Source organism: Oryctolagus cuniculus, chromosome 5 (genome assembly GCF_051225735.1).
Source record: "Oryctolagus cuniculus isolate XC-2025 breed Fujian yellow rabbit chromosome 5, ASM5122573v1, whole genome shotgun sequence".
Taxonomy (NCBI): Eukaryota; Metazoa; Chordata; class Mammalia; order Lagomorpha; family Leporidae; genus Oryctolagus; species Oryctolagus cuniculus.
In genome coordinates this window covers 39,290,646-39,307,128 of record NC_142871.1, presented here as the reverse complement: position 1 = coordinate 39,307,128, position 16,483 = coordinate 39,290,646, and the positions used below count along the sequence as shown (strand labels likewise).

The 16,483-nt window shown below is 38.1% G+C and overlaps 1 protein-coding gene across 1 annotated transcript in view; it reads right to left on the bottom strand.

Moving 5' to 3' along the window:
- Window positions 1–8,413: 8,413 nt before the first annotated feature.
- TMEM244 (transmembrane protein 244) overlaps window positions 8,414–16,483 on the bottom strand; it is a 220,639-nt gene continuing 212,569 nt past the window's right edge. Inside the window, exons 4-6 of the mRNA XM_051854335.3 lie at window positions 14,911–14,996; window positions 12,414–12,487; window positions 8,414–8,658 (exon numbers count right to left, since the gene is read on the bottom strand). Of these exons, the coding sequence (XP_051710295.3) occupies window positions 8,414–8,658; window positions 12,414–12,487; window positions 14,911–14,996 (405 nt within the window). The remainder of the gene's footprint in view (window positions 8,659–12,413; window positions 12,488–14,910; window positions 14,997–16,483) is intronic.

Sequence of the window (16,483 nt, the reverse complement as noted above, 5' to 3'; positions counted from 1 at the left end):
CAGGTAATTGGATTCCTGCCACCTTCATCGGAGACCTGGATTGTGTTCCCAGCTCTGTGGTTGGCACAGCCCCACTCCAGTTGTTGCAGGCATTTGAAGAATGAACCAGAGGATGGCATCAGTTTCTCTGCCTCTCTCTTCATCTCAGATAAGTAAATAATTCTTTAAAACATTTCATGGAAAACACATATTAGGAAAAAATGATGCATGTATTTCAATTTTTTGCACCAAAATAAAATTATTTTTTAATTCCATTTCCACAAACTGTTTGAAATACCCTCATCTATCAGGGTTCAACCTCTTTGTCCTAATAAAAATTCAAACTTTAAGTATCCATGAATATTGGAAGAGGATTAATTTTGATACTTAGTGTCCAATAAGAAGTTAGAGTGAGCTGCATCTTGGAATAGATGTTAGAATGTGCTAATAAATGAAGCATAGTCCCATGATAGGATGTCAGGGAAGGAAACAGCAGTACTCTGTTGTTTGGTACTAGGTCCTGTGCATACCTATTTTCTCATGCAATTTCTAAGTTGACCCCATTGACTCACTTGTACAGTGGGACATTTGGTGCATCTGTGTATACGTGATTGAGAGTCTGTATATGGATCCCAAAAAAGTTGAAAATATGTACCTAAGCACTTTTTAAAATAAAACTGAACCTCCCTTGTTTGCCTACTAATGATAGCTCAGCCCTTACTTCCTTCCCTGGGGCCAAAACGATGGAGAAAGAAGGGAAGACAAAATTCATATAGACCAGAGTTGGAGGGAAGCTAAGGAAATTGAGGGTTTAGCAAAAACTTTGCCAGTACATAGAGCTTTTTTGGTTTTTACTCACTTCTATCCCTTCCATTACTGTTTTAGATATAAAGTGAATCTCATTACTTAATAAATTAAAAATTTATCAAATGGAGCAGAGACCTATGTATCTTATATGTGTATTTATCAATCTATTATTTGTCTCAAATGCATGTTAAGATGGCAGATTCTCTTGTGCTACTCTGAGAGTGTATTGGGCCAGGAGAAATAATCAGTACAGTCCATCTTCAGTAAAATGGCATGAGGATTTTTTGTTGTTGTTGTTTCTTACAATTTATTGTCATTTTATTTGAGAGAGACAGAGAATCAATCTCCCATTTGCTGGTTCACTCTCAAATGCCTACAAGAGCCAGTGCAGGGCCAGGCTCGAGCCAGGAGCCAGGAACTCCATCTGGGTCTCCTATATGCGTGGCAAGGAACTAAGTACCTTCTTCATCAGTTGCTGCCTCCCAAGATGCTTGTAAGCATGAACCTGGGTGAAATATGAAATAGCCAGAATTAGAATAAGGCACTCCTAAATGGAAGGCAGGCATCCCCAGGGGAGACAACCACTGTTCCAAATGCCCTGGCTCAATGGCTTTAATGATCTCAGACATCATCATCATTATCTTGAAAAATAAGAAAATTTATGACTACACTAAAAAAATCTACTTCCCAAAATTATTCTACTTAACACTTTTTTGTGCATTAGAGAATCCGAACCGGAACAATGCCCATATACCTAAAGCAGCCCACCAATGTGACGTCAAGGGGAATTCCAACATAACTGTAATAGAAAAGAGAGGTGTTACTCATTTTCAAAGCACACATTATCTTTTTACTCACGAAAAAATACTTCTGCTTGGTGAAATCGTATCCATGTACCAAATAAAAATGTACCCATGCTCATAAAATCAACTGGCCCCAGAGTTGTACTTAAGTTATGGATCTGAAAGATCAATTTGTAGGTCAAATATTTCAAATTCTTCTCTAGAAAGGTTATGAGATTGCCTTACAAAGTTGATTTGCAACAGGGATGGTTACAAGACCACACTGAATCTTCAGTGCCCACATTATGAACCAATTATGAACCACTTAACTCTAAACACATTTCTATCCATTTGTTAAATATTTTCTATGTGTCTTGTATTAGATAATTAACTCATTTTTTTCTGAGTCCAGAACCTATAGTTCATCCCAATCTTGAGGGCCATCCTATGTTCTCCAAGCCTCATACAAATATTCTGTGACTGTCTTAGCAATAAAACATTAAGCTTTGAAGTATAATATTGAATTTGAGATGACATGGATGTGGGGTGGGAATGTGGGGTCCCATGATTTTCCGAGTTACTAAAGGAGGGTTTGTACTGAGAAATTGATGCTAGGAGGTCAATATACTGGCATTCTCAGACACTGAGAAGCAGCAATACATTTGGAAATTCTACATTCTTAAACTGGAGATGGATTATCCTATCAATACATGAGCACTTCAAATCAACAAATAATAAAGTTTCAAGGCCAGCACCGCGGCTCACTAGGCTAATCCTCCGCCTTGCAGCGCCGGCACACGGGGTTCTCGTCCCAGTCGGGGCGCCGGATTCTGTCCCAGTTGCCCCTCTTTCAGGCCAGCTCTCTGCTGTGGCCCGGGAGTGCAGTGGAGGATGGCCCAAGTGCTTGGGCCCTGCACCCCATGGGAGACCAGGAGAAGTACCTGGCTCCTGCCTTCGGATCAGCGCGGTGCGCCGGCCGTGGTACACCGGCCACAGCAGCCATTGGAGGGTGAACCAACGGCAAAGGAAGACCTTTCTCTCTGTCTCTCTCACTGTCCACTCTGCCTGTTAAAAAAAATGTTTCAATCATAACTTGAGATTGCGTATCATCCATACTTTGACTAACATAATTAAAAAATAATGGAAGATAGTATGGAAGCAAAAGTTAGAGGGAAGAGTAATTCTGAATTGATGAATTAATGAATCAAACTATCATTTACTGAGCAATTATTATAAATTAGATAATTTTTCACCTCTTTTTTTAGTTTTTTAAAAATTTTTAGGTTTTAAGATTCAATATAGGGGCCAGCACTGTGGTGCAGCGAGTTAAAGCCCCAGCCTGCAGTGCCAGCATCCCATATGGACACTGGTTTGAGTCCCAGCTGCTCCTCTTCTGATCCAGCTCTCTGCTATATGGCCTGGAAAAGCAGTAGAAGATGGCCCAAGTCCTTGGGCCACTGTACCTGCATGGAAGACCTGGAAGAAGCTCCTGACTCCTGGCTTTGAATCAGCTCAGCTCTGAGTGAACCAGCAGAATGGAAGACCTCTCTCTCTCTCTTTCTCTCTCTCTTTCTCTGCCTCTCCTTCTTTCTCTGTGTAACTCTGACTTTCAAATAAATAAAATAATTCTTTAAAAAATGATTCAATATAGTTCATAGATACAATTCTAAGAATATAATAGCATTCCTTCCCTCTCTCCCTCTCTCCTCCTCTTCTGCCTCTCACCCTCTCTCCTTCCTTTCTTTACTTCTGATATCATATTTTAATTTACATCACAATCAAGGGCTTAATTCTCCACCAAATAAAAAAGTTTAACAAGTAAAGAGCAATAAGAACCCTGGTTTAGTGGGAATATAGGTAAGGGCTATAAACAATAATAGAATGTAAAGATGGACATTTCAACCATATATAGTAAATTTTAAAGTAATTACAGATTATTAAAGCTATAGTAGTATAGCTTTTTTTAAAAAACAAGATTTATTTATTTATTTGAAAGGTAGAGTTACAAAGAGACAGAGGCAGAGAGAGAGGTAAGTCTTCCATCCTTTGGTTCACTCTCCAGATGGCTAGAACGCAGGAACTGGGTTGATCTGAAGCCAGGAAACAGGAGCTTCTTCCAGGGCTCCCACACGGGTGCAGGGACCCAGGGACTTGGGACATCCTCTATTGCTTTCCCAGGCCATAGCAGAGAGCTGGATCAGAAGTAGAGTGGCTGGAATTCAAACCAGCGCCCGTATGAGATGCTGGCACTGCAAGAAGAGGCTTTACCTCCTACGCCATAGTGCTGGTCCCTACAGATTATTAAAACTATAGTAGTATAACACTCTTAACCATTGCTTTGAAAAAGGTATAAACCAAAGTTTGACAAAACTGTATTTGCAGAAATATCAATACACACACCATTTTATTCTTGTTTTTGATTTTTTTTTTCCTTTTTAAATTTTAGCTCCTACATATAAGAGAGAACATGTAGTATTTCTTTCTTTCTATGTCTGGATGAATATTCCATTGTATGTATGTATATGTATATATATGTAGATATGTGTGTATATAAATATGTGTGTATAGATACATACACACACTCATACCTTATTTTCTTTGCCAATTCATATATCTTATTTTCTTTATCAACTCATCTGATGATGGATACCTTGCTTGATTCCATATTTTGGCTATTGTGAATAGAACTGCTATAAACATTGTGGCACAGGTATCTCTTTGATACAATGTGTTCCTGTCTTTTGGGTGTACTCCCAAAAGTGGGATTGCTGGGTCATATGGCAAGTCTATTTTTAGTTTTTTAAGTATTCAAAACAATTGAAAGGGAAGGAATCTTCCCAAACTCCTACAAGGTCAGCATCTCCTTAATTCCAAAACTAGAAGAGATAAAACGAAGAAAGAGAACTATAGATCAATATCACTTATGATGCAAACATTCTCTACAAAATACTGGCTAATAGAATCCAACACCACATTAGAAAGATCATTCAACTACACCTGGTGGGATTTGTCCATGGTATGCAGGGAAGGTTTAAAATACACAAATCGATAAATGTGATATATCATATTAACAAACTGAAGGAAAAAAACCTTATGATTATCTCAATAGATACGGATAAAACATTTGATAAAATGCAACATCCTTTCATGATTAACCCTTAAGCAAATTAGGTAAAGAAGGAACATCCCTCAGTACAATCAGGTAATATACAACAAACCTACAGCCAGCATCATGTTGAATGAGGAAAATTTGGAAGCATTTGCTCTAAGATCAGAACCAGACAAGGATGCCCACTCTCCACTGCTATTCAACATAGTTCTGGAAGTTTTAGCCAGAGCTATTAGGCAAGAAAAATGATCAAAGGGATACAAACAGGAAAGGAAGATGTCAAATTACCCCTGTTTGCAGATGACATGATTCTATATATAGTGGAACCAAAAGACTCCACTAAGAGTCTGAACTGATAAGAGAGTTTGGGAAAATTGCAGGATATAAAATCAACACACAAAAATCAATAGCCTTGGGGCCGGCACTGTGGTGCCGTAGGTAAATCCTACACCTGCGACACTGGCATCCCATATGGGTGCTGGTTCTAGTCCCGGCTGTTCCACTTCCTATCCAGCTCTCTGCTATGGCCTGGGAAGATGGTCCTAGTGCTTGGGCCCCTGCACCCGCATGGGAAACCCGGAGGAGGCTCCTGGCCCCTGGCTCCTGGCTCCTGGCTCCGGATCGGTGCAGCTCTGGCCATTGCGGCCAGCTGGGGAGTGAACAAGTGGATGGAAGACCTTTCTCTCTGTCTTTCCCTCTCACTGTTTATAACTCTACCTCTCAAACAAATAATTAAATCTTATAAAAAATCAATAGCCTTTGTATTTGCAGACAATACCATTGCTGATAAAGAACTTGTAAGATCAGTAACATTCATAGTTGATACTAAAAAGTTAAGTATCTTGGAATAAACTTAAGCAAGGAGGTAAAAGCCTCTACTATGAAAATTACAAAATATTAAAGAAAGAAATAGAAGAAGACACAAAAAAATAGAAAAATGTTCCATATTCATGGATTGAAAGAATTAATACCATCAAAAAGTACATACTGCCAATGGCAATCTACAGACTCAATGTAACCCAGTCAAAATACCAATTACATTCTTCTCAGGCCTAGAAAAAAAAAGATGTTAAAATTCATAGGAAACACAAGAGACCCCAAATAACTAAAGCAATCTTCTTCTTTATTTTACTGAGAGACAGAGGCAGACACACACACACACACACACACACACAGAGAGAGAGAGAGAGAGAGAGATCTTCTATCCACTGGTTGGCTCACTCCCCAAATGGCAGCAATGGCTGGAATGGGACTAGGCTGCAGCCAGGATGCAGGAATTCATCTGGGTCTCCCATATGGGTGCAGGGACCCAAGCACTTGGGCCATCTTCTCCTGCTTTCCCAGGTGTATCACCAAGGAGCTGGATAGGAAGTGGAGCAGCTGGGACTAGAACCAGTGCCCGTATGGGATACTGGCACTGTAGGTGAAGGCTTAACCTTTTTCCTCACAGCGCTGTCCCCAGCTAAAGCAATCTTAAACAGCAAAACCGAATTCAGAGGAATCACAATACCAGATTTCAAGACATACTGCAGGACAATTGTAATCAAAACAGCCTGGTACTAGAACAAAAATAGACATTTAGGCCAATGGAACAGAATAGAAACTCCGAAAAACCAATCCATGCATTTACAACCAACTAATTTTTGACAACCGAGCTAAAATCAATCCCTGGAGGAAGGACAGTCTCTTCAACATATAGTGCTGGGAAAATTGGATCTACACATGCCAAAGTATAAAACCAGATTCCTATCTTATGCCTTATATAAAAAATCAATTAAAAATAGATAAATGATCTAAATCTATGACCCTATACCATGAAATGAGTAGATGAAAACATTGGGGGAAACTCTGCAATACATTGACATAGCAAAGACTTCTTAGAAAATACCCCAGAAGCACAGGCAATCAAAGCCAAAATTGACAAATGGGATTACACAAAGCTGAGAAGCTTCTGTACTGCAAAAGAATCACTCAGCAAAGTGAAGAGGTAACTGACAGAAGAGCAGAAAATATTTGCAATATATGCAACTGATAAAGGACTAATATCCTGAATCTAAAAAGAGCTCAAGAACACAACAACAAAACAATCAATCCAGTTAAGAAATGGACAAAGAATTTGAAAAGGTATTTTTCAAAAGAAAAAATTCAAATGACCAACAGACACATGAAAAAATGCTCAGAATCACTTACCCATTAGGGAAATGCAAATAAAAATCACGGTGAGGTTCTACCTCACCCCAGTTAGATTGGCTCTCATACAGAAATTGAAAGACAACTGATGGTGATGAGTATGTGGGGGAAAAGGGGAACCTAATCCACTGTTGGTGGGAATGTACACTAGTATAGTCATTGTGCATATTCCTCAGAAATCTGAAAATAGATGTAACATATGACCTAGCAATTTCACTCCTGAGAATTCACCCAAATGAAATGAAATCAGCATATGAAAGAGTTATCTGTACCCCCATGTTTATCACAGTTCAATTCATAATAGCAATGATATTAAATCAACCCAGATATTCATCAATCAATGACTGGATAAATACACACACACACACATACACACACATTATGGAATACTACTCAGCTGTAAAAAGAATGAAATCCTCTCTTGCAACAAAATGGATGCAACTGGAAACCACTATACTTAGTTAAATAAGCCAGTCCCCAAAAGGCAAATATCATATATTTCCCCTAATCTGTGATAACTAATAGAGTGTAAAAAATGTAATGTATATGAGTGAAATTGACATTTTCATATTTGATATTTGTTTATAGCCCTCGTCTCTATAGTTGAGGAAAAATGTTTTTCCTTCTTACTATTTATTGAATTCTTTATTTAGTGGAGGATTAAGCTTATGATTATAAAATAAACTAAAAGTATGTGATCGTAAAAATTAAATGATTAAGAAAGAAAGATGGAGGGAGGCTGGCAACGTGGGAGGATTGGTAGAATGGGAAGTATCACTATGCTCCTAAATCTGTACAAATGAAATACATGAAATTTAGTCAACTTATGTAAATAAAACAATTATTTTAAAAAAAGAAATCTCCATGGTGTTTTCCATAGTGGCTGTACTAATCTACATTCCACCAACAAAAAATGTGTAAGTTTTCACCCTTTTCCACATCCTTGCCAGAATTTATTACTCTCTGCCTCTTGGATTTTAGCCATTCTGACAGAGGTGAGGTGATATCTCATCATGGTTTTGTTTTACATTTCCCTGGTGGCTAGTGATTTCTCACTATCACATTGAAATGTCACTAGATCTCCCTACATTGTAGAGAAGCAAACCGTCATGAAGGATGTGATTGATCCAAGACTATACTCCTAATAAGAGGTAAGACTGGAATTTGAGTCCATTTTCTTCTGACTCAAAATATCATAGGTAGAACTAAAAATGCCTTAGTCTAAAAACCAATGCTCATGTTGTTTAAATACTGTTGGAAAGCTTGCTTGCCTCCAAGTACAGTTTTCCACAAGTACCAGTCCCCACAATTTGTTCAATTCCTGCCTCAGGGAAGGATTTTGAAGAAAAAAATCTCCCTTACAGGGGCAAACCCTGTACAAGTTGATGACAAGTTGAATGTGAAAAGAGAATGGGAAACACCTACATTTCAGTTGAGATTTGAATTTAAGATGGAGTTATCAAAACTCGTCTTAGTGGATTGGGAGAAGAGTCTGGCAGGGGAGGAAGTGTGAGGGATGTGGGTGAAGGAGTTTCATCATCAGCTTTTAGAAGAAGGCATCATAAGAGAAATGCATGCTAGAAAGTTCCACTCTTAGGAAGGGATTTAGGTATAACACCAGACTTAACATAGTTTTCTTTGTTTCCATTATTTTCTTTTGCTTACCAGCTGATGTGATGGCAACATGAAGAATAGTTACTGAAATGGCATAATCCCATAACCATTCTTCCACAACCGGAACGAATAGTAATCCACATACAAAGTAGGTGACCTCTGTGGACACTAAAAGAACTACACATAACAAGGAAGAACGTCATTATCTGGGACTAGAGAAATGAACAGTCCTGAAATATACCTAGCAACAAAACTTTGAATACATACTCTGCAAAGAAATTTTTGTAAGAATTTTTTAAATGTTCTATCGCTTAACAATTCTCATGTTCAATCTCTTAATAATTCTCAAATATGGGTGAGAACTTCTAACATATTCTACCTCTTAATCACTCTTACAGTTATAATCTTTGTAGTTAGCCTTTTAGAAAATACTTGTACAATAAGTAGAAAGTCCCAATATAACTAATGCATGTACATCTGCCATTGGACTACAAATCTGTATTTAAGATACATTAAAAGTTAATGAAAAATTCAGTTCTGAGTTTCCAGGAGTAAAAAAGTATGAATATATTGAGCTACAGCATTTCTTTAATACCAAACACTGCCTAACTTGGAATTGAGTTCCTTGTATCTTTATAATAAAATTCTTTGTATCCATAGTCATTTGGGACACATAACTGATACCTATGCATGAATGAAAATCTCATAAATGACAAGTGTGGATGGAGACACTCTTCTAATTCCCCTGGCTGAACACGTATAAAGAGCTAGTAATTTATAGGCCAGGATCACAAATCTCAGAGAGCTCTGAACATGTGAAGGGTCAACCTTTTGTCTCATGTCTTTGATATAGCTCTTTAAGACCAGAGTGGTTCCAAAGGAGAGATCCATCAAACTTTAAAGTGACAAATATATGTGATATACCACTAAAGTCCCTTTGTAAATGATACCATTTTCCACAAACTTTACTTTTCTTTCCTTTTAAAAGACAGCAAATGATTGGTGTGTTCATACAATTCAGAAATCAGTTACCTCTATATTTTTTAAAGAAAATAAAACAACTATCTCCTGTACTATTTTGCAAAAGTAATTTATTAACCAGTAAGCCAGTGAATACTCAATGGGTATGCAAGACACCAAATGAGCTACTGTGTTTTTAAAGGACTCACACTTCTTCAGCTATATTTAACTCCATAAGTTTTAAATATTCAATGGAGAATTCTTATCCTTTTTTATTTCAGATCAAATTTCTTTAGCCAATACAGATGCATTTACCATGTGTTTTGTCATATTGATATCACTGCTTCCCATAATATTTCACTTCTTCCTCCACCAATAGTTCAGAGCCTCCACATTATTATAGGAAAAAAGAGAGGCCTCTTCAGGGGGGTTTAGAGATTTTATAGATTAATTTGCAGCTGCTTGGAAACAGTGATTTTCATCTCACAAAAGTTACATTTGCATATATTGATATAGAATTCGCAAGCTTTATGACATGAAAGAAGGCATGGTTTAGGGAAGTCATGCAAATCTGTAGTCAGGACACCAGCATTCCAGTCTTGGCTATGGAGTTCAAGAGACTTCAGCAGATCTGTTTCCTTCTCTATAAATCCGGAATGGAGTACTACCCTGCCTCCTTCAAAAAATTTTCACGAGGATATTAATCGAAAATGAATGGAATTTGTAAACTCTTTTCTGCAATGCAAAGGAAAGAGATTAGGAATGAAAATGTTTCAGCTGGACTCACACATTCCAGTGTCCTTGCTAAAACTGGTCTCCTGGTGACCTCATTATCGAAACAGACAAGAAACCTGACCCCAAATCCATGCTCAAGGCTCTGAGAGTACTCTCACATTTTATCGCTAAGATTAAACAAACCAAGATTCCCAAAGCAACAACTTTGAAGAGTTATGGCGCTTATCTCCCTGGGCTCAAAATTAAAGATCTAATAGGGGAAGGGTTTATTGATATCTTTGTACAAATGTTCATGTTTCGTGAGAGGAAGGGATGATATAAACTGTGCCAGACATCCTGGGGATCTTCACTAATCTCTGCTATGTGAAAACACAGCGTTCTCCAGGAAGCTGCTGACATCATCCTATCTTCGTTGACTGACCCAAAGGCAAGAATTAAATAACAGTTGAGTTTTAAATTTCTCTTCCAACCCAACACACACACACTCACACACACACGCACACACAGATCCCATAAGTAGCTCTTTACTGTGACTATCTCCTTATCATTTGTCTTGTTAGAAAATAAGCTAATTCAATCTTCAACAGGGAAGTACATGAAAAAGTTAAGGTGAAATGTTAGCCTTGTTGTATCTCTTGTTCTCACATACTCTTTGCTGTCCAAAATTGAATAAATAATGGCACCAAACAAGTTTATTCATTTGAGGAAACCATTCTAAAGCTCTTTATTTTAACTGAGTAATTCTATCTGTCCAAGTTTCCTATGCAGGTCATATTGAAATCTGGTTCCTCTGGCCTCAGGCAGTTTTTGGATATTTGCATCTGTGTCCCCAAAAAAGACTGTTTGATAATTTCCTAAAGAACTGTAATGTTTAAATAATTGATAGTACAATTTTTTTTTTTTTTGACAGGCAGAGTGGACAGTGAAAAGAGAGACAGAGAGAAAGATTTTCCTTTTTTCCGTTTGTTCACCCCCAAATGGCCGCTGCGGCCGGTGCACTGCGGCTGGTGCACCGTGCTGTTGATAGTACATTTTTAAAAAGTGTACTGCGAAATTTAACAGAATGCTGAGAATAATTATATATAGAAAGCATGTTTGTATTTTACTTTTTTCTTTTTACTTTCTTCTTATAGGTATTTTTAAGTTTTCATTAACATGTATTATTTTATAATGGAAAAATGACTACTTCAAAAATTTACTTTTTTAAGATGGGACAAATTTACCATGAACACCCCCCAAACAAGTATGGTCAGCATATATTCAGTACAAATAAGTGTTGTTATTAAAATATAGAACAATAATTATTTATTCAACAGAAATTTAACTTTAACACAGATAGATTATTTATTAATATATTTTTTCTTATTGTTTTTCCTCTGCAACAAGTTTTATACTATTTTGGGAAGAAAAATAAAATAAAGCAGAAATGTACAAGGTAGAAAACGAAAGTTCTCTGTCATCCCAGATGGGAGATAACAGCTTGTTGCTAATTCTCCAGAATTCTTACCACTGATACCATGTATTTTACTGTATTCTACCAAAATGAAGTTATTCTACACAAATTCTTTTCTAGTTTTCATTTTCCATTTTATATCCCATGATCATTTTTCTGCAAGAGTACACTAAACCATTTTTCCTTTTCTTTGCAAAAATATTTAATGCATCAAAAGATTACTCTTAATAGCACGAAATAAAAATTCATGTAAGAATTCTAGCTCCCTCCCTCACTTACTGCATCTCCTAGGAATTAGTTGTTTAATTTTTTTAAAGTGATGGTTAGAGAGACGGGGGTGGGGGAGTGGAGAGAGAGAAAGCACAAGCGAGTTCCTACCTGCTGGCTCACTCCCCATGTACCTGTAATAGCTGGGGTTGGGCTGGGGCCACAGCTAGGAACCTGGACACAATGTAAGTCTCATGTCAGTGGCAGGAACCCACACTTCAGCCATGACAGCTGCCTTTCCAGGTCTGCACCAGTTAGAAGCTGGAGCGGGAAATCAATGCCCGGCACTCTGTTGTGTTGTGGGATACAAGCATCTTAACCACGAAGCTAAACGCCCATTCCCACTTTAAAAGTTTTGGTTGTAGTTTTTCCATTTTGTTTTCAAAGTGAGATATAATATACAGATGTCTGGGAAGAAGGCCTGATTCTTAAAAATTTTTTATTTTGACCTAAAATATAGATTTTTGGGTGCATATAGTTTACTATTGGGTAAGAATTAGAAGTTAAAAATAATTACCTTTATAATGGGTGTTGAGCCATGAAGGGGTTGTTTTGAAGTCAAATGGTGCCAGAACATCCAACTCACATACCCTGAAGATGTTACAAATAAAAACAGTTTACCCTGAAGAAAGCAGTTCCTAATCAAAGTTTTGTTTGTCACTACTCACGTCAAGAATAAGTCATTATTAGATTTCCCCATGTGGTACATTGAAAAACCAGCTGACTTGCATGGCAGTCAAATAGCATCTTGTCCCAATTGTCTTCTTGCCTAATTAAGTCCACTTGGTCTAAGTGGACTTTACTGTAGTTGAGGTCTCAGCTTCTGCCTTGGTAGTTCTTGCTATCAGATGTGAGAGGATGCCTTATATAAGACACAGGTTCTAATCCTGGCACTGGGCAAGGCACTTAACCTCTTGGACTTTCAGTTTCTTATCTGTAAACTGAAAATGTTATACCCCGGGATTCCTTCTGGCTCTAAAATTTGAATCTATAAAACATACACTTAACTTTCCATTGTGCCCAAGTTTGCAATTGTGTGCAGCTGGTTGGCCAGTTAGCTGCCTCCTGGAGTTTTAGGGTCTTATTATTGTTGCTGCTCCACATTAATTACCCACCCTTGAAACGCCTGCTCAGAGAGCTCTGAAGAGTCTTTCTTGCTGCACCATCTTCAGTCTTCCAGGTGCCGAGGCTGCTTGTGAGCCCTAGGTATTTTCACAGCGGGTTTGCCTGCAAGCACGCTAAATAACATTCTTTCCATTGCAAAAGCCAGTATAATTATTTTAGTATTAATTTTAATATTGAAATAAAATTCCCTTCTTGCACAATAAAATTGTGTAAACACTCAACGTACAGAAAATGTGTAAATATACACCATGTATTTCAAGGTAACCTAGATTTTTAGAGAACAATTCCAACCACAGCGACAAAATAATTCCACTTACACAGAAAGGATACCGTCAAAAATACACGAGCTATCTCATTTTGCCCTCATGATAAACTTCTCCTGTACTGTTACCTCCATTCGACAAATGAAGACAGAGAAATAAGGGAAATTGAATGGCTTGCTCAAGATGATTTAGGGAGTTAGTAAGAACCAGGGCCAGAATGCCACCTTCCTGACTTGCAGTCCAAAGCTACCACCCTAGCACAGTTAACAGACGAGGAATGAAAACTTCTGAGTTTACCTCCATAGAACAACAAGAAATTTTGTTAAAACTTCCCAAATTGGCTAAAAACTGTCAGAACCACAGTACTGCTACTGACCAAGGTGAATTCACCCATTTTGAGCCCAAATCTCTGCCCATCGAACATTAGCTTACACTGCATACCGAAGAAAGAGGTAGCTGACCGCGCCTGCACAGAAACACCAGGCACGCCCCTTCTTCCACCAGCCTCTCAACTCCCACGCCTCATCCCTCCATCCTCCCTTTTTCTTTTTCTTTTTCTTTTTTTCTTTTTCTTTTTCTTTTTCTTTTTTCTTTTCTCTTCTCTTCTCTTCTCTTCTCTTCTCTTTTCTTTTCTTTTCTTTTCTTTTTTTCCTTTCCTTTCCTTTCCTTTCCTTTCCTTTCCTTTCCTTTCCTTTCCTTTCCTTTCCTTTCCTTTCCTTTCCTTTCCTTTCCTTTCCTTTCCTTTCCTTTCCTTTCCTTTCCTTTCCTTTCCTTTCCTTTTCTCTTCCTCCCTCCCTTCTTTCTTTCTTTTGTTTTTCAGATTTATTTTATTTACTTGAAATTTAGAGTTTGGAGGGGAGAGGAAAGGAGGGGTTGGCAGAAAAAGAGAGCTTGGTCTTCCATCCCATGGTTCACTCCCCAAACAGCGCAAGGGCCAGGACTGGGCCAGACCGAAGCCAGGAGCCAGGAACTTCTTCCAGGTCTCCCACATGGGTGCAGGGGCCCAAGCACTTGAGCCATCTACTACTGCTTTCCCAGGCCATTAGCAGTGAGCTGGATCAGAAATAGAGCAGCCAGGGCAAAAACTGGTGATGCTGGCTCCACTCTTTCCCTTTCAAATAAATGTCTGTTGTAAAAACTGGGAAATCAGATTTAATCATTACGCCTAACTCCTTACTTGATTGCCTCATAATAAACTTTCTGTCTCCAAAAGGCCATGGTTTCAGTGTCTGACTTTTCTATGCACATGGGCAGCTGAACTCACATTGCTTCAGTGACATGAGTATGTATTAGAAAATGTTTACATTGGGTGAAGATTATCTCTAGGCTCCATTCTCATCTAAATCTCCTTTAATTCATTGTTAGCTCAGGGAGTAGTAGTTTCACTTTCTTTTCCTGACTGCCCTCCAATGAATTCAGAACAATCCTGCCTGGTTCTATCCAATTCATTTCGTGATTGCTACTTTTATCATTTCCAAAAATGGGACATTAAACCAAAAGCTAAAGCCTTTACTATTAAAAATGCCATGCTCTACTCCATGAAGACGTGAAACAATAAATGGAAATTCCTTTTGCATTGAATGTCAGCTTTTTAATTCTGTTTGAAGACAGGGTGCTACTACTTACTTGAGCGTCAGGCAGCACAAGCTCAGAGATACATAATACACAGTGTAGAACAGGATGACACAGATAAGGAGGTTCTGCAACACAACCTGTGGAGAAAACTGCTGTGAGATCCAAGAGCCTGGGCTTTTTCACATGCTTGTTGATAACCATTAGTTCCACAAAGAAAAGATGATAAATGACTGCTAGATAGCCTTGGCTAGCCTGGTATTGCCTAGAGACCCATGCAATGAGAAGGACTTACAAATGCAGAATGAAAGAGCTGAAGATTTGGAGAGACTGGCATATTACAAATTAGAACCAAAGACTAAGGCAGCATTTAAATCCATATCACTCTGCCTCAATCCACTAGACCAAAGTTTCTAAATGCCAATATTTGTGTTTTAGCATGACGACATGGTTCTAAATCTCAGTTGTAGTAACAGTAAAAATATGACAACAGGTAGGAAATTTTAAAAAATGTATAATTAAAAACCCTACATAATTTACAAAGCAATCGGCTAAACACAATAGAAGGCCTGAAATGGACTTTCCCACATCTGATACTCAACAAGGAAACATAGCAAATTAATGAGGACCAGATGGATTATTCAGCAAGTGGCATTGTAATAAAATGTCTAGCTTCTAAATAGAAAAATCCCACTAGATTCCAGTCTTGTTCCAGACACCACAATAATTTTCAAATGAATTAAAGGCTTAAATGCCAAGGAAGAAGTTTGGAGAAAATATATGTAACATATATCACAGGCAAAGAATTGGTATGTACAACATATAAATGCATGCAAAGGAAAAAAGACAAACCAACAGGAAAATGCACAAAGCATATAAATAGGCATTGTATGTGGAAAAAATTTTAAATGCCAATAAATAACTTCACTATGAATATTTTAAAATACATCCTTATACATTTCAGTATTTCACATGGGAACTTTCCACTTTTTTGAGTAGTTTCGAATGTAATTTTTGTTTGGCCAAAACTCTTAACACTTCAGAATTATTCACTTTTTGGATGACCAATTCACCAAATCTACCAAATCTTTAGTTGGCTTGGATACAGAGGCAGCCTTCTGCCAGAGGCAAGAGAAAAAGTTTTTTGAATGCCCAGATTTACCACAAACTTACTTCTTTCAACTATTTAAAATGGTTGGACTATCAGGCTTAGGAGGACCCTGGGAAACCAAGACCCCAAGATTCTAGGACCTTCAGAATCTTCCCTCACTGCCCACCCCCACACCAGCTCAACCCCTCCTACTCTGTGCTTTTGTCCTTCCCCCACCTCTACCCACTAAATTTCTCTTGTCTCTGTCCCTCCTTCTCAACCTTCGTTTGCACCAAAATGGCTTGCATTCCTTGGCCTGGTAATCTCTTTCCTGGTGATCTTCAGTTTCTCTTTCCTTAGTCCTTTGTATCATCCTATCCATGTCCCTCATTCTCTCCCAGATGCATGCATAGCCCTGTGGTTTCATGATGGCTGACACTATGCTTTTTAAAAGTAAAAGACTTTATTCTTGTAGCTCTTTCCTTTATTAGAGAATGAAAACCTTTCTGAGAAACCCCCATAAAACTTCCCTTATGT